General features: G+C 38.3%; 12 protein-coding genes across 12 annotated transcripts; 5 read left to right on the forward strand and 7 right to left on the reverse strand.

The window, feature by feature from the left end:
* Positions 1 to 194: 194 nt before the first annotated feature.
* On the forward strand, positions 195 to 2,822 carry NAM2 (leucine--tRNA ligase NAM2; the record flags this gene model as incomplete). Its single annotated transcript, XM_454185.1, has 1 exon — positions 195 to 2,822. The coding sequence occupies one exon, from the start codon at positions 195 to 197 to the stop codon at positions 2,820 to 2,822; it is 2,628 nt and encodes an 875-aa protein (XP_454185.1).
* Positions 2,823 to 2,844: 22 nt separating this feature from the next.
* Positions 2,845 to 4,719, reverse strand: CTF3 (Ctf3p; the record flags this gene model as incomplete). The annotated part of the gene is made up of 1 exon (XM_454186.1): positions 2,845 to 4,719. The coding sequence occupies one exon, from the start codon at positions 4,717 to 4,719 to the stop codon at positions 2,845 to 2,847; it is 1,875 nt and encodes a 624-aa protein (XP_454186.1).
* Positions 4,720 to 5,047: 328 nt separating this feature from the next.
* CSR1 (Csr1p) lies at positions 5,048 to 6,382 on the reverse strand (the record flags this gene model as incomplete). Its single annotated transcript, XM_454187.1, has 1 exon — positions 5,048 to 6,382. The coding sequence occupies one exon, from the start codon at positions 6,380 to 6,382 to the stop codon at positions 5,048 to 5,050; it is 1,335 nt and encodes a 444-aa protein (XP_454187.1).
* Positions 6,383 to 7,157: 775 nt separating this feature from the next.
* On the forward strand, positions 7,158 to 9,023 carry KLLA0_E05391g (uncharacterized protein; the record flags this gene model as incomplete). Its single annotated transcript, XM_454188.1, has 1 exon — positions 7,158 to 9,023. The coding sequence occupies one exon, from the start codon at positions 7,158 to 7,160 to the stop codon at positions 9,021 to 9,023; it is 1,866 nt and encodes a 621-aa protein (XP_454188.1).
* A 544-nt stretch (positions 9,024 to 9,567) lies between these two features.
* MBP1 (transcription factor MBP1) lies at positions 9,568 to 11,832 on the forward strand (the record flags this gene model as incomplete). Its single annotated transcript, XM_454189.1, has 1 exon — positions 9,568 to 11,832. The coding sequence occupies one exon, from the start codon at positions 9,568 to 9,570 to the stop codon at positions 11,830 to 11,832; it is 2,265 nt and encodes a 754-aa protein (XP_454189.1).
* Positions 11,833 to 12,529: 697 nt separating this feature from the next.
* PSA1 (mannose-1-phosphate guanylyltransferase) lies at positions 12,530 to 13,615 on the reverse strand (the record flags this gene model as incomplete). Its single annotated transcript, XM_454190.1, has 1 exon — positions 12,530 to 13,615. The coding sequence occupies one exon, from the start codon at positions 13,613 to 13,615 to the stop codon at positions 12,530 to 12,532; it is 1,086 nt and encodes a 361-aa protein (XP_454190.1).
* A 742-nt stretch (positions 13,616 to 14,357) lies between these two features.
* KLLA0_E05457g (uncharacterized protein) lies at positions 14,358 to 14,756 on the reverse strand (the record flags this gene model as incomplete). The annotated part of the gene is made up of 1 exon (XM_454192.1): positions 14,358 to 14,756. One exon carries the CDS (start codon positions 14,754 to 14,756, stop codon positions 14,358 to 14,360), a length of 399 nt encoding a protein of 132 aa, XP_454192.1.
* Positions 14,757 to 15,039: 283 nt separating this feature from the next.
* Positions 15,040 to 16,878, reverse strand: FUI1 (uridine permease; the record flags this gene model as incomplete). The annotated part of the gene is made up of 1 exon (XM_454193.1): positions 15,040 to 16,878. One exon carries the CDS (start codon positions 16,876 to 16,878, stop codon positions 15,040 to 15,042), a length of 1,839 nt encoding a protein of 612 aa, XP_454193.1.
* Positions 16,879 to 18,147: 1,269 nt separating this feature from the next.
* On the reverse strand, positions 18,148 to 18,705 carry VPS25 (ESCRT-II subunit protein VPS25; the record flags this gene model as incomplete). The annotated part of the gene is made up of 1 exon (XM_002999350.1): positions 18,148 to 18,705. The coding sequence occupies one exon, from the start codon at positions 18,703 to 18,705 to the stop codon at positions 18,148 to 18,150; it is 558 nt and encodes a 185-aa protein (XP_002999396.1).
* A 283-nt stretch (positions 18,706 to 18,988) lies between these two features.
* On the forward strand, positions 18,989 to 19,480 carry MCM16 (Mcm16p; the record flags this gene model as incomplete). Its single annotated transcript, XM_454195.1, has 1 exon — positions 18,989 to 19,480. The coding sequence occupies one exon, from the start codon at positions 18,989 to 18,991 to the stop codon at positions 19,478 to 19,480; it is 492 nt and encodes a 163-aa protein (XP_454195.1).
* Positions 19,481 to 19,919: 439 nt separating this feature from the next.
* On the forward strand, positions 19,920 to 21,656 carry KLLA0_E05545g (CTP synthase; the record flags this gene model as incomplete). The annotated part of the gene is made up of 1 exon (XM_454196.1): positions 19,920 to 21,656. The coding sequence occupies one exon, from the start codon at positions 19,920 to 19,922 to the stop codon at positions 21,654 to 21,656; it is 1,737 nt and encodes a 578-aa protein (XP_454196.1).
* A 631-nt stretch (positions 21,657 to 22,287) lies between these two features.
* SOD1 (superoxide dismutase SOD1) lies at positions 22,288 to 22,755 on the reverse strand (the record flags this gene model as incomplete). The annotated part of the gene is made up of 1 exon (XM_454197.1): positions 22,288 to 22,755. One exon carries the CDS (start codon positions 22,753 to 22,755, stop codon positions 22,288 to 22,290), a length of 468 nt encoding a protein of 155 aa, XP_454197.1.
* Positions 22,756 to 23,038: the final 283 nt, after the last annotated feature.

Consider the following 23,038-nt stretch of genomic DNA (forward strand, 5'->3'; position numbering starts at 1 on the left):
GTGTGGTTATTCGTAAAACATGAAAAAATTAATATTTTTCTTCAACCTTATTATATTATATACAGAGTTTTGTCATTTCAGTATAATGTTGATGATGATGAAATGCATTGATTTGAATTGCTGTCTGTGTGGTGAGCCAGCCGTCAGACTTTTATCATTCTTTGCGATTGGGGAGCTTAAGTCTTCTTTGGAATATGGGAAATTTTTACCATTGTGGACTAGTAGCTCGAAGGTACTTTGCCCAGTTGTCAAATTCGAACTTGGTATCAATCGGTAACAAATGGAACGAGAAAGTGCTAAATGGTATTACCAAATTGAGTAAAGACGACCGGAACAAGAACATCTATGTCTTGTGTATGTTCCCTTACCCTTCAGGTACGTTACATATTGGACACTTAAGAGTTTATACGATTAGTGATGTGGTAAACAGGTTTTACCAGCTGAAAGGATACAATGTGTTGCATCCTATGGGATGGGATGCATTCGGTCTACCTGCTGAGAACGCAGCAATTGAACGGAAAGTCAACCCTGCCATATGGACAAAGGAGAATATAGGTAAAATGAAGGCACAAATGGGTATGATGGCGTCAAATTTTAATTGGGACAGAGAAATAGCAACTTGTGATCCGGAATACTATAAATTCACACAAAAATTGTTCTTGGAGCTGTTCAAGAACGGGTATGCATACAGAAAAGAGGCTGAAATAAACTGGGACCCCGTCGACCAAACAGTGTTAGCGAATGAACAAGTTGACTCTAATGGTAAATCGTGGAGATCTGGAGCTCAGGTGGAGAAAAAGTTGCTTAGCCAATGGTTTCTTGGTATAACAAGATTTGCACATGAATTGCAACATGATCTGGACGGCTTAGACGGATGGCCCAGCCATGTTAAAAGAATGCAAAAGAACTGGATTGGAGAATCCAAAGGTGTGGAAGTTGTATTCAACTTACCTTCTATAGACCCAATCAAAATTTTCACTACCAGGCCAGAAACATTGTACAGTGTACAGTTTGTAACACTGGCATTAGATCACTCTATTGTGAGAAAACTGAAAGAAGAAGATAATAATTTACAGGAGTTCATTCATCGCGCAGAAAAACTGCCTGAAGACTCGAAAAAGGGTTACATGTTATCTAACATTTTCTGTCAGCACCCGTTGGACCCTAAAAAGACAGTTCCTATCTTCGTTGCACCGTATGTACTAGGAAATTATGGGCATGGTGCCGTAATGGGCTGCCCTGCTCATGATCAACGTGACTTCGACTTTTGGAAAGAAAACTGTCCAGGAAAACCCATGATATATACCGTGTCAAGTGCAGAAGCAAAAATTGACACCTCTGGGCCTTATGTTTCCAAGGATGGCGTGATGAATGAAAATGCCGGTGATCTCGTTGGTTTAACTACTCATGAAGCGAGAAAACTAGTAGTCGAAAAATTAACAAGTCTTGGTTTGGGTAAAGCAAGTGTTCAATTCAAGTTGAGGGATTGGTTGATCAGCAGACAAAGGTACTGGGGTACTCCAATTCCAATAATTCATTGTGACAGTTGTGGTCCAGTAGCAGTGCCAGATGCAGATCTGCCAGTTAAACTCCCAGAACTCGATGTGCTATCCAAGACGGGGAATCCATTATCAAAATCAGACGAATTTGTTAATGTGAAATGTCCTTCATGCGGGGCTCCTGCAAAGAGAGAAACGGACACCATGGATACTTTCATGGATAGTTCATGGTACTTTTTTAGATTCACTGATCCTCATAATAAAGAACTTCCTTTTGGATATGATAATGCATCTAAGTTCATGCCTATTGATTTTTATATCGGTGGTGTAGAACATGCTATCCTTCATCTGTTATATTCGAGATTCATATCAAAGTTTACAGCTTCAATAGGAATGTGGGATGGTTCATCGTCAAAAGGTGAACCAATCAAAAGATTGGTAACACAAGGTATGGTTCATGGTAAAACTTTTGTTGATTCTAAAACAGGAAGATTCATGAAACCAGAAGAAATTGACAACAGTGACCCTTCGAACCCAAGAAACCGTTCCACCGGTGAGTTGCTGTCAGTCTCGTATGAAAAAATGTCGAAATCTAAGTACAATGGTGCAGATCCTGCTTCTTGTATATCAGCACATGGTATAGATGCAACTCGTGCCCATATCTTGTTCCAGGCTCCGGTTCCTGATGTCCTCAATTGGGATGAATCTAAAATCGTTGGTATTGAAAGGTGGTTGGAACGTATGCTCAAATTCTGCATTTCATTATGTGACAATCGCTCTATTACTATTTTATCTAAAACTCCTACAGATATGAATCAGCATGAAGTGGCGCTTCATAATGGAGTACAAACCCTTTTGTCCTCTATCACAACGTCACTTGAAAAAATATTATCACTAAATACCGTGGTGTCCGATTACATGAAGTTGTTTAATCTCATTGAAGGCTCTATTAAATCATCGAACATAAGAGAAGGACTCTCTCTTCTTTATCTACAGAAGCTTACAACAGTATTATATCCCGTGGTTCCATGTGTTTCCGAGGAACTAGCTTCAATTCTCATGAAAAGTGGGTATGATTGGAGACAATATGAATGGCCTCTTATTGAAGAAATTAAAAAATCAGAGATTATCAAATATCAAGTGATTATAAATGGCAAAATGAGATTGATCCATGAAGAGTCAGAGGACTTTATTCAAGACACCAACAAAGTAATTGAAACTTTGAAATGTCTACCAGAGGGAAAAAAATATTTGGATGATGTTGTGATAAAAAAAATAATCACAAAGGGCAAGATTATCAGTCTTGTAGTCAAACCAAACTGATCAACCCAGACCTGTAAATAAATTAAGGAATATCCTGTAAATTCTTCACATATGTAAATAAAAACTCCGAGATACCAGAGTATCGATAATCGGAACGTACCATTCTCAAAAAATGCTTTCTTAAGTCACTAAATTGGTTGATTTCTTGGAACCATTGAGGATTGGAGCCCAATTTTGTGACCCATTGTTTTAATGTCCGCTCTGAAAAATCACCAAGAAAGTGCTCATAGCCTAAAGTTCGTTCCTTTTCGAACAACAATTTCTGGCATATGAAACACATAAATCCAAAATTTGGTACAGAATACAAAAGTTTCGAAGGAAAAGAGGTATGAGATAAATACTGACTTTGACGCAATGATTCCCAATACGAATTTGGAAGTAATGTTGACCCCGAACTTGTCACATTATGGTTCCAGAGAACTTCTACCAAATAATGAATAGATTTATCAATGTCAGATATGAGAATTTCGGGTGAGTGTTTAGGGTGGATTGCGGCACTTGCCCTGACCAAAAACCAGCAGAGTTCTGATATTAGCAAAGGATCGTTTACAGCAACTACTTGTTCAATAGAATGATCAGCTAATGCATGTATCAGAGGAAAGTGTTTCTGAGTTCCAATAATATTTGCACTTCTCAACAATAGAGCTGAAAGCACGAGTGACACTTCAGTTTTTTTGTTGGTCAGCGAACTTAGTATATCAGTAGCCAAAATAGCATGGTATATATTTAATGCATGTTTAAAGTTATCCGATGATATTGCAAAAAATGATGCGTGGCAAATTTGCATGATAATTTCAATTACTCCGTCAGCTTCATCTTCTATACATAACCTTGCACTAAAGGCAACACTTAGTTTGGCAGTCCTTAAATCGAAGTCAGTGGCAGTATGAAGTAACGGGAAGGGAACATCACGAAATAAAGTCCTACTGTCGTGGCGCTCGCGTAAGTATGATCTGAATTGTATAATTCGAGGATCAGTACTAGCATGCCCAGCAATTTTCAGCCACATTACATCTGATTTGAACTTTAAAAGTCTGGTAAAGTCGTAAGGTCCATCAAAGTTGTTCCAGTTCCGGGCTAATTTTTCAAGTGATAGAATATTCGTTTGTTCTGGCTTCATATAAGCTTTTCGATCGCCATAGTTTTTCAGTATCTCTTCAAACTGATCATCATCCAGTAAATTTTTAGCTGATAACGCTTGTCTTGTGTTCAGTACAAATTGTCTGTCGTAATCAAAGGATGCAATTTTTTGAAGACTTTTTTCGTTAGAGTTCAGCATCTGTATGAAGTCTGATATGATATCTTTAAGATCAGTTTCTAATGCCAAAAAAGCATCCAGGATATATACAGAGTACGCACGAGAGTTTTTGTATCCAGGATTATTTCCAATATTGAATAAAACTTTACACCTCCATTTGCTTATATGTCGGTCGTCAAAAGTCCAAAGCAGAATATAAGTAATCCAATGTTGAAGATAATCTAATCGCCAATATTCAAACCAGATCGAAAATGTATCCTTGAAAATAGATTTATCTTTCACCCAAGGATAAATATGACATACCCACCTAACCAAGGCAACTTGCAACCTTCTTCCGGGAACAGTTTTGTATGGATGCAGAAATGTTGGTGTTCCTAATTTACTTATAATAAGAGTGATACATTTCGCATCAACATACTCGTTTGGGACCAAACACCGTGTAATAATAAACTCTTTTGTTTCAGCGCCTATAATATCAGTAATACACAAACAGTCTATCAATTTCCTTATATCTTCGCAACCTAAACCTATCGTTGTCGCTGATTCATATAAAAACTCAATGCAGTTTTTGATTTGTTGTTCCGAAACTTCATTTTCTGGACCCTCAAGAAAACGAATACATTCATAGACAGATTCCATATCAGGTATGGGCTAAATCCATGGCGGATTTAGCGACTGTTGACAACGTATACCTTCTTTGATATAGTCTACCATTTTCCCTTTTGCTTCCACTTTCTTGTTTATTGTTTTCAGCTTAGTACATTCTTTTTTTCTGATTTAAGTTTTAGCGTTTCGATGCATCTGCATTATGTATACACCTAAAGAGCACAAGACGAATCGATGATGCATAAGTGAATCAATGATGTACAAAAGTGAATGGACGCATGAACACCCAATAACGCACTATACCATGATAGTTTTTGATTCAAAATGTCTATATCAGTGTTATAGATAAAGATATAATATTTTACAATGACAATGTTCCTTCATATTCATAGAATGATCTTGATCTTATATAAGGGTCCATTTTGATATAGTTTTCAGTCAATTCTTTGCCTAATTCGATTTTTGCTGCCAACCATTTGGCATTCGTTTCATCATCAGTTGCTTCAATCCAAGATACGGTTGCTTGAATGAATTTGTCAACAAGCGCTTTTCTCTCTGTCACGATTTCTTCAAGTTCGGCTTTCTTGTTCAATTTTGTATCCAAGGATCCGTCCGGTTTCTCATAAGCATCGTAGTCATAAGTACAGTCACCGCCTAAATCTTTTGGAATGTATTCTTCTGGTACATATTCAGCTAGATCTTTAGCTGTTTTGGTGAATACGATCTTGGATGCAACAACTGGATCCAACCAGTTTTTGATAATGTTCCAAATTGGTGGGAAAATCCATGGGGCCTTATGGATAAACAATTTACCCAAACATTCAGGGTAATGGGCCTCGAAGCATGAGATTAAATACTTGACTGGTGCATAATCCATATTTGACATGGTAAACCCTGAAAGGTCAAACAAGATAGTTGCTGCATCTACTGGTTCCTTCAGGAATAATCTGGTTTGTTCAATGATCAAAAGTGAGTAGTCATGAACTTCTGCCTCTGTTTGGTCACTGGAGAGATGTTTTCTAGGTCTAACATAAACGATAGGGTGACCCAATCTGTCGAACCCGTGAATTACTGCCTTTCTCAACTCGATATTTTTGACGTAACCGGCTTTATCATCTTCGTAGGCACCAAGTTCACCTCTCTTAATAATGTCATCTGGACGAGCGTCCTTCAACCTCCAACGTAAAGAATTCGCAAGCATATACATAGTTTTATCTGTGTCCCATTTTCTCGCTCTCAAAAATCTCAACACCAAATTATCTGGATAATCTACCCTTAACATGTCCCACAAATTGTTTCTAATTTCTTCTGGCTGAAGTTCCTTCAAAGCGTCATGAACCATATTAGGAGTGTATGCAGCTTCAATAGATTCGCGAGATCTCGTCGAAGTCACAGAAGAGGTACGTGAATGACGGCTGCGGGGCTTAATGGGTTCTTTCTTCTCTGTCTTCGTGGATTTACGGAATCTACCGAAAAGTTTACCTGTTTTCTTAGCGCCGCTTTCAACTGTCGCATGGCTAGCTTCTGACGAAACAGTATTATTCCTACGTAATGAATCATGATAATGTGTTAGAACCTTCCTTGAATCAACTGGAATATCCCAAAAGTTGAATAAGTGCGCCCATACCTGCTTTAGTTTAGTTTCTTGCTCTTCGTTTAACGTCTCAATACGACCCGGTTGTTCTTGAGAACTCATTGTTAATTCCAATTGAAAACTAGCTGATGTACTAGTTACAAATCCAAACACAGACGACGATAAGTTGAGTCTTAATTGATCAAGCAAATGAATAATTCTACACTTAAACGGCCAGCCTAAGTTTAATGTGTCTTGATCTATTGACAATTGTAAAGTTTAAGTATGAAATGGTGTTTCTTTTATATTTTCACACTAACGAAAATCAAAGAAACGCGCCAATTCGAGAGAAAAAATTGGCAGAGAAAAGGTTGGGAAGGAAGGTTGAAAAGAAAGACGTTGAAATGACAATTTCATATGCTCAACAAGATATCTCTCCTTTTGCCTCTTTTGAGGAAGTTCTGCAGATGGCTTCCATTAAATTGATGAAGGAGAAATGATTAACTCCGAGGTGATTCAAAAAGCCTTCCATCGCAAATGTTTAGTTTTAATTCGTATTGAGCGTTTGAGGGTTCGAACTGGATGAGCTGCAACGGGACTAGAACCGCTGCTCTACATCATTCGTCGTATCTAGTGATAGCACACATCTTTGTTCTATTTATCCTGCGGTTTTTTGAATGACTCTTGACCATTCTCCGCCCAATAGTTGTCATGCAAGTGAAGGTTGGCATATATATATATATATATATGTTTATGCAAGGTTTCTCCGGGTATATGTGACATTATATACCAATGATACAATAAGGTGTTATCCAACTCCACGTATATGGCACGAAAGCTAGCGCAATTGACCAAACGCCCCTAAAACTGACAGATTGGTACCGTACATCTTGACATAATGGTAACTGACAAAGAGACCATCACGGTTAATACGGTGAAAAACCCTCATGAACAGACCGTACCGTTATTAGAAAATGAACAATTCATCTATATCAAAGATCAGAAACGTCACACTGGTGTGGGCCTAGCTGCTATTTTGAGTAAACCACCATCACTTCAATTCGATACTTTAGCGGAGCGTGTGAAGAATGAATTCAAGTTCGCGTTCCCAACCCATAAATTGGTGCTACTATTACATGGGCATCAGTCATTCAAGAATGCCTTGTATCAGCCGTTGTTGGCAGATAAACTAAGCAAAAATGGGTACTACGTGTTAAGAATTGACTTCCGAGGGTTAGGTGATTCAGAGGATAACCGTGTTCCGGAACTCGGTAGAACAATTCAGCAGGATGTGGAAGATTTGACCACTATATACGAATTTGTGTCTTCTGATGCTTGTAAATCTCTGTTAGGCCGCGCATTAACCTTGGATACTATTATTGCGCATTCACGCGGTGTGATCTCGATGTTTGAGTTCGCCAGATCGTTCTATGTACCTAATCTCATCAATTGTTGTGGGAGATTTGATTCACAGGGGTTGTTACTGAAGGCTGCAAGAAGATGTCCACAGTGGGAAGAAGATGGAGGGTTTTACTGTAACACTTTAAGATTTGGTAAATGGCAAGATGTCTGGATTCCAAGGCAAGAAACTTTAAGTGCGGGCACTTTAGACACCTCGAAGTTTGAAGAGATTAATAGTGAAACTTGGATATTGTCTGTGTACACCGCTACGGATCCTGTGATTCCAATCGCATCTGCTGCTGGTTACAGTAATTTGTTTGAAGGCAGACATACTTTGGAAATTGTCCCAAATTGTGACCACAACTTCTATGGATTCCCAGATGATACAAATAAATTAAACTTACCTATTCGTAAAGGTAAAGTCAATTATGGTGCCTACCTAGTTGCCTACTTGCTTGAATACTTGAATCCAGAAAACCAATTACAAAGATTCTACAATACCCATAAGTTGATTAAATCGAACGTGAACCATGGAGATGTCAGAAATCGTTGGTGCTTACCTTATGATTTTTCACAAATTTCCAATTTCAGAGATGTTGGTGGATACGTCACTACATCAGGTAAACAAGTTAAACCTGGTATTATGTACCGTTGTGCAAACCCCAATGAGGCCACACCCGCCGCTTTGGATTACATGAAATCTCATCTTTTCATAAATAGAGTTTTTGATCTGAGAGCTGTTAATGAAGCTACTGAAGGTGGGATTATCCCGAATTTCGAAGTTGAAAATCTATCGTTCAACAATAACATGACATTGAGTCCAGAAGAAATGGCTAAACATTATCAAGGTATGTTTTTGTCTTCTTACAATTTCCCTCAGGCGTATGAGATTGTTTTAGAGAACAGTCTCCCAGTTATTCGTCGTTTTTTCGAATACATACTTGAGGGAAACGTCGATGAAAAACATGCGATTGTTTTTCATTGCAGTGCTGGAAAGGATAGGACCGGGATTTTGGGTATGTTGATATTAGGGTTGGCGGGTGTTGACGCTGACACCATTTCTCACGATTATGAATTAACTAAACTCGGATTGACTACCGAGAAAAGATTAATCCAAAGAATCACCGGACGTGGTGACAAATTCTACACAATTCTGGGCCCCCACGGTCATGAAATAGCTTCTGCTTGGGGTGTTTCTCCAAAGGAAATGGCAGCCAATGTGCTATCTTCAAAATATGAAGCAATGCGTCTATTCATTGACGCATTCTTGTTGAAATTCGGCTCTTTTGAACTGTTTTTCTTAGAGCAACTGAAGTTTACTGAGAAAGAAGTGGAAAAGATTAAAATCGAACTTACTATTTAAATAGAAAATATATTTAATTATGAGCTTAATGCGTTTGATATGAATGTTGACTATTTTCTGTCTCTCCCAACCAAGAGCCAGCCTTATACGCTCAAAGAGCATCCAGTTACCGTTTTAATTTGAATGTCCGGGTAACATTTTGAGTTGTTGTGTTGAAGTTGGTACGTTTTTTTTGGTTGATGAATTAAGAACCATCGAAAATAATGCAAGTTATTGTTTATATATTGCATATGATAAGTACCTAAAGGTACAAAACAGTCAAAATATAAACCAAGAGAAAGACGATCTTCACACCTTGAATATCCATACAAGGTTTGATTGGAAATTCATTGAGTTTTTTTCGAGTTTGCTGACATTTACTGGACATACCCGCCATTACCAGTCGCTATATTTCGGGGGTATAGTCAGTCGAAGACCAGCATACTGTCAAACTGAATTGGGGACTAAGATATATCATATCGATTTTTGGAACCAAATTTGATCTTACACATAGCACGGGTGCAAGATATTGCATCAATTTTTTTACAAGGATAAAGTTAATACCATGTCATCCAATCAAATATATTCTGCGAAGTACTCTGGCGTGGATGTCTATGAGTTTATACACCCGACTGGGTCAATAATGAAGAGAAAGGCAGATAATTGGGTGAATGCCACTCATATATTGAAGGCTGCAAAGTTTCCAAAGGCTAAAAGGACAAGGATATTGGAAAAAGAAGTCATAACAGATACCCACGAAAAGGTTCAAGGTGGTTTCGGTAAATACCAAGGTACGTGGATTCCCTTAGAGCTAGCCTCGAAGTTGGCTGAGAAGTTCGAAGTATTAGATGAGCTTAAACCTTTATTTGACTTTACACAACAAGAAGGCTCTGCTTCGCCGCCTCAGGCTCCTAAACATCACCATGCTTCCAGAAGTGACTCTACCAGAAAAAAGGCTACAAAAAGCGCATCTGTACCTTCTGGAAAGGTATCCGAAAAAGCGAGCTCCCAACAGCAGCAGCCTGTATCTCAACAGCAGCAGCAGCAACCTGGTTCTGCACCAAAAAGGCGGGGTCGTCCTCCTCGGAATAAAGCGACTGTAACATTACAAAGATCACAAAGTGAGATGGTTTTTCCAAAACCTTCAATTCCATCATCTTCTATCCAGAGCACAAAGTTACCTAGTCTACAGCCTCAGTTTGGCAGATCAGCGACTAGTTTGTCCCCGATTATGGATGTAAAATCTCCGCTGGATCAAGCTTCTCCCCAATTTAAGGAATTAGATATCGAAGACGGACTTTCCAGTGATGTAGAACCTAATTCTATTATGGGCACAAAACATGAGGATAACACACACTTAATGAACACAAAGGATGAGCCTGTATCTTCTTCTTCCTCTTTACCGTCTTCCCCAAGTGAATTCTCTCAAAGTGTTGCATTTGGCTCGAGATCTAACATGCAAACTCCCCTACAATTAAATGGTACGACTTCAATGAATATGATATTACCAAAATTTTCCTCATCTCAAAACGGACCATCTGATTCAAACCAAAGAGCAAACGAATACCTATCAAAATTGGTGAATTATTTCATATCTAATGATACCCAAAACGAATCGGAAATACCGATGGAGCTTTTGAATCCTCCTTTACATTGTTCGCCGTTTATTGATACGTGGATTGACCCCGAACATCATACAGCCTTTCATTGGGCATGTGCGATGGGTACGTTACCCATTGTAGAGGCACTACTAAAAGCAGGAAGTTCCATCAGATCGTTGAATAACGTAGGAGAAACGCCACTAATAAGATCTTCAATTTTTCACAATTGTTATACCAAACGGACGTATCCGCAGATCTTTGAGATTTTGAAGGATACTGTATTTGACCTGGATGCCAAATCAAGAAACGTCATTCACCGGATCGTTAGCAGAAAGAGTCATACCCCTTCTGCAGTCTATTATTTAGACGTTGTACTATCAAAAATTAAAGACTTTACGCCACAATATAGGATTGACGTATTAATAAATCAACAAGACAATGACGGAAATTCACCCTTACACTATGCTGCAACGAACAAGGATGATCAGTTTTATCAACTTCTTCTCCAAAATGGCGCACTTACCACCGTTCAAAATAATAGCGGAATGACACCTAATGGAATCATTAGTGGCCGTTATTCGATGGATGAAATAACAAAAGGGCAAAGGCTGGATGATCCGTATGAATTCAACAAAATGTATCCTTCTCAGGCTGCAACTAGAACAAATAGAATTATCCCAGAGGTAATAAATATGATGAAAGAAATGGCAAACTCTTATCAGAATGCATATCAGAAAAGACAAAACGAAGTTCTTCAGATGGAACGGACAGTAAAGAGCATGAAGAAAACCATAACATCTGTCGAAATGAAACTTTTAGAAGCTTTAAATTTGAAGGAAACTGACAATGTTGACATAGTACTCAATGATAGGAAGGAAAAAATTGATGAACTACAACGGAGAATTGCCACAGACAAGCGCGTGCTAATCAACAGGTTAGAAGAAGGACAAGTAAAACTGATACGAAAGTTTGTTGATGAAGAAACAAAAAATGTCGAAGGTAAGACTACTGACGGTGAGGAGTCTGAAGATATAGAAGCACTTTTGAAGGAATTAGTTCTTATTCAATTAAAACGAAAACGAAAACTTAATCAAATTATTGACGTGATAACAGACAACTCTAAAGTTTACAAATATAGGAAAATGATATCTCAAGGAACTGACATTGACGTTTCTGATGTTGACGAATGTTTAGATGTGATATATCAAACATTAAGCAAGGAAGGTTAGTTGTATAATTCGTATTCGATCGTCATGTACACAATGACTACTTTCTTCATGATGTAGCATTGTATTAATTAAACATAAGAGTACTCAACAAACCATGTTGAATCATCTCTACAACTCTTACCCGATTATATTCATTATAAATGGATTGTACATATCAGTTTGTTAACTTACATATGGGCTACCATAAATATAATAATATTAGAGTTTTAGTTATCTGAAAGTCTGTAAGGTGTAACGCTGAAGATATCATCCGTAGTTTTCTGAACACATTATCCAGTAATGTAAAAACAAAGAAAGAACGCGATCTTGCAATGTTGAAATAAATGTGACTTTTATTGTCTTTCTGTGGAACTTAATCTATTGACTAACTCATTGCAATTGTTTGGTGTTGTTGTTTTTTTATTTGTGATTCATGAGAGCGGAAGCTTTGATTTTATTATATATTATATCTTGGTTGGTGATGGAAGAAATGAGTCCAACTGAAATGAAGGCGGAGAAACACAAAATATAATGGTCCAATTCGCTTAAACTCAAATTATTAATGTTACGATGGGGATAGTCCGAACTAAGAAGACAAAACTGAAAGCAATTAAAACATAACAAACGGACATATAAACCAACTCAATAGATAATAGAAGGAAACGGGTGTGATACATGGGGGGAAAAGCAAGAAAAAGTCTGACAAAACAAAGTCAAATCACATAATAATAGCTTCCTTTGGAACATTAACGGAGATGGACTTGTGAGGCAAGACTTTACCACCGTTGATGTAAATTTCGTCCTTGACTTCGACATCATCACCTAGAACGGTGACACCTTCCAAACGAGCCCATTTACCGACAGTAGAGTTCCAACCGATGATGGTGGACTTGACCAAAGCATGGTCCTTGATATGAGAGTTGGATAGGGCAACAGATCTGGTAATTCTGACACCATCACCGATAACGACGTTTGGACCGATAACTACATCAGGACCGACCTTTGCAGTTGGAGAAATCTTGGCAGTTGGGTCAACCAAAACGTTGCCAACAATGTTTTCACCCTTGGCCAACTTAGCTGGATCTCTCTTGGACAAAGAGTTCAAATATAGCACTGTACCAGATAAGAAGTCCTTTGGTTGACCGACATCCATCCAGTATCCTTCAAGATCGAAAGAGTATAGGGATTTTTGTTCGACTAAGATTGGGAAAGTCTCCTTTTCAATAGAGGTTGGCTTCAAGTCAATCAAGTCAATAACTTCCGGGTTCAAGATGTACAAACCGGCGTTGATTCTGTTACCGACGAATTCAACTGGTTTTTCCACAAATCTGTCAATCAAATTTGGAGTAGCAATGTCATGAACAATGACACCGTATTTGGATGGTTCATCGACCTTAGTAGCGACAATGGTACCCTTACCACCGTGAGCTTGGTGGAAATCAGCCAATTCCTTGAATGGATAGTCACAGATAACATCTGAGTTCAAGACAAAGAATGGTGAATTGTCCTTCTTCAAGACACTTTCTGCCAATTTCAATGGACCAGCAGTACCCAATGGTTCGGTTTCGACAGAGAAAGTGATGGAGACACCGAATTCGTCTTCGTATTTCTTCAAAGTTTCAACCATAACTTCTGGTCTGTAGTTAACGGCCAACACGATATCAGTAACACCAGCAGCAGCCAAAGCTTCGATTTGATGTAAAATCATTGGTCTGTTACCAAATTCAACCAATGGCTTTGGAACAGTCAAAGTCAAAGGTCTCAATCTGGTACCGTAACCACCAACTAGAATTAAACCCTTCATATTATATAATCTTTCTTTGTATTAAAACCTGTTGCGTTTCTTGTATAAATAATACCTGTCGTCCAGTTATTATTGTTATTGAGAGAGAAAGGTCAAAAATTAACGTTTTCCTTCAAAAGTGTTCCTCAATTACTTCGATTCCAAGCAGTCACTCCTTTGATAGCCTAAAAATCAATTTTATATACCCAAGAACCAGACAAAAACATCCGACTCCAACTCTAAATACACAAAATTCACCTTATACAGAGATCTTATAGTTCCATAATTTTTTAAACGTGTCTTTTTTCTATTTATTTATATATACTGAAAATCTGAGCCAACTGGTTTTCGTGAGATTTTGGAAACTCAAAAACTTTTTTTTTTTTTTTTGATTCCTCTGGCTTTTTGGCTACGAATTTTTCACCAAGCAATAACAGTGAAAGAAAGAAAATAGATCGAATATTACGTAAACTGCGTGCTATGAGTGCATACGTTTTAACATTGGTCTAGGTACCATACAGCTGAATGGATGCATTCCGGTGAGGAGAATATGAGAATGTCTTGTGTCTTGTTTACTCGAGGAATTGACTTTTTAATACTTACTAGCGCTCTATTGTATGGCGTTGCATCTTGCATCTTGTGCATGGGGTGGTTTTTTTCTTGCAAGTGGCACCTACGTAATTCAGAGATTGGTATGGGCAGTTCCACTCGAGAGAGTGCTCGGCACCATAAAATTCAACCAAGCAGTACTATACTATTTAGTTCACGTTGTTTTAGATTTCTTCTTTTTCACAGTAACCCCAGCAGTAACGGTAAAAATAGTAGTATCTGAAATGTGTGCAAAAAAAAAAAAAAAAAAAAAAAAAAAGAAGCAGGTAGCCAGTTCACGAGGCAACCACAAACACACACGAAACGGCGTTGTTGTTACCCGGAGAAATTTGTGTAAAAGTTGTTCCGCTGTTTGTGTTTCTGTATTTGTGCGGCTGGTTCTGGTTTTTTGGCGGTGAGATGCTGTTGTGTTCTGTTCAGATTTTGTCAATTTTGTCAATTTTGTCAATTTCGTCGCGCTTGTTTGCTGCGTTGGCGGTTTTCGGAAAAACTTTTTCCGTATTTTCCTGCGTCCATTGTTTACTGTTTTCGTCATTCTAGAACTATACATCATATTCGGATCAAGCAGATGTTGATAGTTGTTGTAATTAATTAAATTAATATTGATACACGTAATATACACATATATGTAAATGCTAGGTAGTTGATGCTAAGATTAATAGTATAGAAGTTGTACTAATGCTAGAAAGGAATAAGAAAGACAAAGTCTTTCTTTTATGTTGTTATTCTTATTATTGTTTGTATTGTTATTGTTATCATTATGGTTGTTCATTTTTTTTTGTCACATTTTTTGTTCTGAAGACTAAGAAGAAGGAGCGGACTCAAGCGAAGGATTTCTAAAATTCGAACTTCTTCATATCATCATCAGCTGTTTCGTGTACATGTACAGCAGTTGTGGTGACCGATTCGTCATCAAAATTGTAACCGTTGTCTTCGAAATCCCTTCTTTCCTCGTGGAAATGTTCCACATCAACCCATTTTTCGTACCATACTCTTTGGAAGAACTTGACGCCCTTTGGCGTACCATCAATTGGGAAATAGTAGCATAATAGGCAGTAAATTGAGAAAGACACACCCCAGCCGACAAAATAATTTAAATAGTAGACTCTCATGGCGCCCTCGGGTACACTTGGTCCAACAGAGCCGATGAAACCAGGGAAATTTGGTACCATTCCTAATGCGTATGCTACCACTGCTCTCCAGTTGGTTCCGTACTTGTTGTACATGTACCAAGTGCCCAACTTATTGGTGTAACAATGGTGTAAGTTGATGTATCCCTTGCGTACCACGTAGTAATCGGCAGCAATGACACCGGAGATACTGGATAAGAAAACGGCGTAAGCGGACAATGCTGTGGTGAATTTGGATGAGCTGGCCATTAAGTCCCATGGACAGATAGCAATTGAGATGGCAGCACAAATGTATGAACCACGTCTGATATTAATGAATTTAGGTAGTAGTGCAGTCATATCCGTACCAGCACTGATGGAGTTTGAAGCGACATTGGTACCTAATTGAGCCAATGCAAAGGATAATGCGATTAAAAATACACCGGCACGATTCCCAGAATTGTAATTGTCCAAGAATCTATTCAAAATATCCAATGGATTCCAATAGTTGACTTGATACATGTGAAAGGCAGCTGAGGTGATTAGAATACCTATGATACCCAAGATCGAATAAACCACTGGGATAAAAATTAATTGAGAGTAGATAGATGATCTCTTTGTCTTGGAAAATCTGGCAAAATCTGGTGCGTTTAAGATTAACGTAGCAAAGTTATCTAATGAAGTCATGACGGCTCTAACATAAGCCCATCCGATTAATGACTTTGATGGTGGTTCTAAGGATAAGGATCCAAGTTCAAGGTTACCGCCAGATTTCTTGATAGTCCAGATTAAGAATGCGACCAATGCTACTGGAGTGATCATTGTTTTGGCAACAAACAAATGTCTTAAAGAATGTGGTGAAAACCATAGTGCAGGTAGTTGGATAGCCCAGAAAATCATGAAACACAGAAATTGGAATGTCGTTAAATTAGGGCTAGAAAAAGTGTTGTTGATTCTCGTCTCCAAATCAGTACCAAAGATTGCTTTCAACATCAATTGAACAGTTTGAGATCCAATGTAAGTCTGTACACCGAACCAGACCACCGCCATCACAACACGGTTAATGACAATCCACACCGAGAAGTATACTCCGAAGGCGGCTCTGGAGGCGATTGGAAATGAAATGTGGTAGAAGTTACCGACACGACAAGCGAGCACGACATAAAGACCAACGAAAGTGAAACCCAAGGTAGACATAATCCATGTCTGGTACCAAGTTAAACCCAGTTGCAAGCCGAGAACACATGTTTCCAAGGTGTTACAGTTTAATGCACCAGAAACGATGAAACTGAAAAATTGTTTCCAGTCCCATACTCTTCTCTTTTCTTCAACAGGTCTCAAATCATCATTATAAACAAAAGATTCAATAAAGGATTCCGCGCGGCGATTAGAAGCAGTATTGGTGTGTTGCTTGACTTCAAAGAAATGCATACACTTTTCAAACAAATTTCTTGGTTTCGTCTCGATCAGCTCATGAGCTTGAGTTTCAACGGTATCAGACTTTTCGCCAGAACTTTGCATATCATCTTCAAAAACTTCGAATTGTGGAGACAAAGCAGAAGACATTGTTGCTGCTGAATGTTTAACAGCCGTGGCGGAGAGCGAGTTGAGGGGAAGGAGTTCCAAAGATGTCAAAATCGGAAAACCGTCAAGTAACTGCTCTTTAATGCTTCAGCGAATGAGGGACTATTCTGTCTGCTTAGTCTAAGGTGTAAAGAGAATATTAACCTTTTCTGGGGTTTTATGAAAGCTTAATAAAATGCATAAACAAAAACTACGAATGATGAATTAAATGAGGAATGGTGTACATCAAATTACCAGAAAATGATCTGCGTAAAGAGATCTTTAAACTAAGGCGGTATCAAAGCAGAACAGAAGAGTTTATCTAAAATTCCCCCATTTTATATATTTTCATTCATTGTCCTCATCATCCAACGGATCTCCGATGGTAGTTAAGCATTTTGTCACAATTAATGGGACATTCAATACATCTAGCTGACTGTCAGCGCAAAGTGTCATTTCATCTCATCTCATCATTCGAGGCACATTCATATTGTTTCACAGAACGTACCGCACCACTATCAAAAAAGAAATAAAATTTTCAAAATCTTTCGGCGATCGATGTCCTGAAAAAAAAATTTCTGTCTTACTTAAGCGATTTCATCACCAAATCATCATCACTGGAATGAATTTCTAATGGATATGGGGCATTTGTTTCTGAACCTTGGCTAGAGTAAATTTGGCACAAGGTGAGAGTAAACCTTAATTCTTTTAATTCTTCATGTGAAGTTTCGTTCGATACCTATCGTAGTAAAGCTAGAGTATTGGATCTTTCGAAGGTTTGACCGTCGCTCGGCATCTGAAGGTTGCGAAAGACATTTGGCTCTTCATGTCTCCTAAAAGTAAAGAATATTATTCACTATGTATAAAAGTTTCCGTCTATATACTCGGAATTGCCGTTTTGCTATTCAATTATACCCGTTCGACTTGTCCCATGTACCTTCATGTTTCCGCTGTCTGTCGAGAACGGCTTTTCTGTTCTCATTTTTCTTTTGCGAACCCCATTTCTTTTACTGGCTTTTGTTCAGAATCCGACGTGTAGCGCGTTTGCTTCCGATTGTGGTAAAGTGAATCGCGGAAAGTGCCAATACGAACTCTTGACAATTTCTAGTTGACACTTTGTAGCTACTAGCCTGCAGTAAAAAAGACATTTGTTTGCTCTGTACAGAGCGATTGAGCGTATGTAATTCTGTCTCATTGGGTTACCCCGCCATATATTTGGATGAGCTCCACCTAGTTGGATGTTAATGGAGAACGGATCAACGATGATCTTCTTCATACTATTTTGACACCAACAATCTTCCCTTGGTCTTTTAGTAACGTAGCTCTATTACGATCAACTAGTCTATGAAGCACCAAAAGGCAAAATGAACTAGGCATTCCGTAGAATTTGCAATTGGTGTTTTCGTCACTCTCACAGATTTCATATATGGTAATTACCTGGTTGAGTTTCCCACTAGTTTCACACCATTCTAGAATGGTAGAGCTCCATGAGTCTAGTGATTCCCAGAATATAGCTATCATGTTGGAATCCTCGGATTCTTTTAATTGTAATGCAGTCTCATTTTGTAGCATGTACGCCCAAATTTCTTGCTGAAATTCTAGGCTACAAGCTCGTTGTATTTCAGGGTTTTCGAATATCGATATTAGTAGTTCCCCCGTACTTTGGTCATAAATCTTGCCATTTTTGTTTATACACCATTTTGAGAGTTGCGCGCACGTCTGTAATATTATGGATTCCCAGGTTTGCAACTGCTGCTTTCTGATTAATTTGTTCGTTTGAGGAGTATAAAGAGGTGGAAACTTGTATATCTGTGGCGTTTCTAATGTCATTCCAATGTTGATGAATGTTTCTGTTTCTGAATGATGTATTCTGATTGATGATGAAAGCGTCAGAGCTGGATCACCTTTTCTCATATACCATGTCGTCGTTTCGGTACATTTTTTCCTTGGATTTCAACTTCTTTCCTTTCTGATAATTGTAAAAAAATAAAGGATTAAACATTAAGGTATAATAATGCATAAAGGAAAAATCCAGTATATTGCAAGCACAGATGCTAGGCGATCTCTCGTTCAAGCTATTTTTGTGAGCCGCTTATGAAGATTTCCAACCATCATGCAATCAGAGGTTGATGATTTGGAACGGAGATATGTCTCCGTGTATAAAGAGCTTCTATTGCAACTGGACAAGCTATTTCTTTTGCAAAATGGTAGTAACATGGATAGCGAATTGAAAGCTAAATCAAGACTACGTGCTTTACATCAACTTAATGTGTCCGAAACTGCATCGTATCTGAATATGAAAGATACCAACAATGATACCAAGAGGCAAGTCACAACCCTTCTTGAGAATAAATACGAGAGAGATGGAGAACTACGCGTCAACATAGAAAAACACTGGACATTAATTGAAAAGTGGTTGAGTCAGACTCATGAAACAATAAAACTGCGACAAAAATTAGTGGAACTCTCTGCAAAATTCCCAGAACCTGCTGAAAACTCACCGCCAGACCCTAAGCTTACACAGACGCTTGAGATGTTGCGGTCCATATACAGTGTTCTTGTCATTCAAGGCGGATATCAGGACGTGGTCTTTGATCACGATTAACAACAATCAAAACCTTGATGTAATATATTGATTTAGTGAGCCTTTCTATTGGTATATAGCTGCTATTCCCTTAATACGGTGATTCAATCTTGAAAGCTCTTTGTGTGTACGTAAAATTAAGTAAATTCCAGTATATCGCGATTATAAGAAAAAGAAAAGTGAGGCGATGAGATGTCATAAAATTTTCAGAGCTAGAGCTTTTGAAAGTTTAAAGAACATGAACAAGTCCATAACACGAGAGTTCTTCAGTCCGTGGTTTTGACTTATCTTGAAGATTGCCCTTGCATTCTTTCGTTCGCGATCCAGTGCCAAATTGAGTTCAGAGTTTGTGTCATAGTGTTAGAGAAGTGGTTCTTGTTTTTCACTGGTTGTATCATTTCACTGTCATCATCAAATAACAAAGGATAAGGAACAGCAAGTAAAATAATAAACAAGCATAATGAAGTACGTCGTTGTATCTGGTGGTGTCATTTCAGGTATTGGTAAGGGGGTGTTAGCCTCGAGCACCGGTATGTTGTTGAAAACCCTAGGTTTGAAAGTAACATCCATCAAAATCGATCCATACATGAACTTGGATGCTGGTACAATGTCTCCATTGGAGCACGGTGAATGCTTTGTTTTGAACGATGGTGGTGAGACCGATTTAGATTTGGGTAACTATGAACGTTACCTAAATGTGACTTTAACTAAGGACCATAATATCACTACTGGTAAGATCTATTCCCATGTCATCGCTAAGGAACGTAAAGGTGATTATTTGGGTAAGACAGTTCAAGTTGTGCCTCATTTGACTAATGCTATCCAAGATTGGATTGAGCGTGTTTCTAAAATCCCAGTTGACAACACTGGTTTAGAACCAGACGTTTGTATCATTGAATTAGGTGGTACTGTCGGTGATATTGAATCTGCGCCATTCGTCGAGGCTTTAAGACAATTCCAATTCAGAGTTGGAAGGGAAAACTTTGCCTTGATTCATGTGTCTTTAGTTCCAGTTATTCATGGTGAACAAAAGACTAAGCCAACTCAAGCTGCTATCAAAGACCTGAGATCTTTGGGTTTAACTCCAGATATGATTGCATGTCGTTGTACCGAAAAGCTAGATCAGCCAACCATTGACAAAATCGCTATGTTCTGTCATGTTGGTCCTGAACAAGTGGTTAATGTCCATGATGTTAACTCGACATATCACGTCCCACTTTTGTTGTTAGAACAGAAGATGATTCACTACTTAGCTGAAAGATTAAGTATATCGAAGATTGAACTATCCATTGAAGACACTCAAAGAGGTGATGATCTATTGCAAAGATGGAAGAATCTAACTTCTAACATTGACGAATCTCTTGAAACTGTAAAGATTGCTTTGGTTGGAAAATACACAAACTTGAAAGATTCATATCTTTCTACCATTAAAGCATTGGAACACTCCTCTATGAGATGTAAACGTAAGTTAGAAATCATTTGGGTTGAAGCATCAGATTTGGAACCAGAAACTAATGAAAATGTGGAAAATAAGGCCAAGTTCCATCACGCATGGAACTGTATTTCTATAGCAGATGGTATTCTAGTCCCAGGTGGGTTCGGTAGTAGAGGTACCGAAGGTATGGTTCTTGCAGCCAAATGGGCTAGAGAAAACAACATTCCATATTTGGGTGTTTGTTTAGGTCTACAAATTGCTACCATTGAATTTGTAAGAAACGTCTTGGGTAACAAAAACGGTACATCTGCTGAATTCTTCCCTGAATCTAACGAAGAAGATCATGTCGTTGTATACATGCCTGAAATAGACAAGGAAAACATGGGTGGTACTATGAGACTTGGATTAAGACCAACTATCTTTGAGCACGACACAGAATGGAGCAAGATTAGAAAGCTATACGGTGGCGGATCACAGGTCGAGGAGAGACACCGTCATCGTTACGAAATCAACCCTAAACTAATCGAATCTTTAGAAAACCATGGATTGAAATTTGTCGGTAGAGACGAAACGGGTCAAAGATGCGAAATTTTAGAACTTGAAAACCATCCATATTTCGTTGCTACTCAATACCATCCAGAATACATGTCCAAGGTTTTGGACCCATCTACGCCATTCTTGGGTTTAGTTGCCGCTGCTTCTGATATGTTAAACGAGGTCATTGAAGCCAGAACCTCTGAAACAGGTAAGGCTGATTTCTAATATAATTACTGTTTCATCTTTTAATTACTAGCTAGTCAACTAAACAGTTTCTACCTCATGTTATAAACCAAATGCTAAGCAATGTTTTATCACAGAAAATAACGACATTCTTCAGATGAAGCTCCACTAATAGTAAGCAAAGTGCTAGTGATGAAGTTTATAAATTTAACCCTAATAAAAATACAAACCTAATACTTGTTGGTACATTTGAAGGACGTCGTCATAGAAAAAACACATGAAAAATGCGGTAAATCAGACAGACCGGTAAGCTAACATAGTTGTTATGGAGGACTCGATTTGAAATGATATTACCAGCGTTATCTCATTTGTTTGGTACTTGACGGTATGTATATACTATATACCATGAAACTTACAAATGGAAACGAATATAACGATGGAAAGAATATAATAAACTGAAAACATAAAAAAGATAAACTCTTTAGCGTTGAATTTGATTTTTTTAAGGCGTATGTTTTTTAGGAGAGCCTATGAGATGGCTTTTGTGAAAGGTTTCATAACATGTCTGATCGAATCTTTATGATGAAGTCAGCCAAGAAACTCCGAGCCATAACGCAACCCCACGAGATCAGGGTTTACTACAATGAAAAAAGGGTAAAATTAGGGAGTTCATTTAAGCGTTAGAGATACCAATAACACCACAGGCGTGTCTGGCACCGGCGTTACCGGTCTTCAAAGATTCAGCATCGCCACCCTTACCTAAATCATCTTGACCAGCGTGAACAACAACGGTTCTGCCGACGATAGATAGAGGACCCAGTAACTTAATGTGCTTGTCAGTCAAACTACCCTTAGAAATACCTTGAGCATCAGTTGGAATGTTACCCAAGTCACCGACGTGTCTTTCTTCATCTTCTGGAGCACCGTGGTTCTTGTTGAATGGGTTGAAATGTGGACCAGCAGAGGTGCAACCATTGGTGTTGTCACCAAAAGTATGGATATGGAAACCTCTCAAAGCATTGGCGTCATTACCAGTGATTTCCCAAGAAATCTTGGTTTGTTGATCTTCTGATTCTTGTTCGAATCTAACAATACCTGAAACAGAGGAATCACCCTTCAAAACTGCAACTGCATTAACCATTTTGTACTGTGTAATTTGATTATAACTGTGTGCTTTCTTCGATAAATTAGCTCACTAAAACAATTAACGGATCAATTGAAAGGGGGCTAGTACTCGAATGGTTACAGAAGAACTCACGAGCTAAATAAATAAAATGGCAGTTATTATATAAACTCTCAAAAAGAGTGAGAGCAATTTTTCAACCTTTAAATACACATACCTGAAATGTGTGAACTTTTCTTTCCCACAAATTCCAAAGGAGAAATTCTAAAGGAGTAAGGAGAAAAAGACCGAAGAGACAGAC

The sequence above is a fragment of the Kluyveromyces lactis genome, assembly GCF_000002515.2.
Source record: "Kluyveromyces lactis strain NRRL Y-1140 chromosome E complete sequence".
Classification (NCBI taxonomy): domain Eukaryota; kingdom Fungi; phylum Ascomycota; class Saccharomycetes; order Saccharomycetales; family Saccharomycetaceae; genus Kluyveromyces; species Kluyveromyces lactis.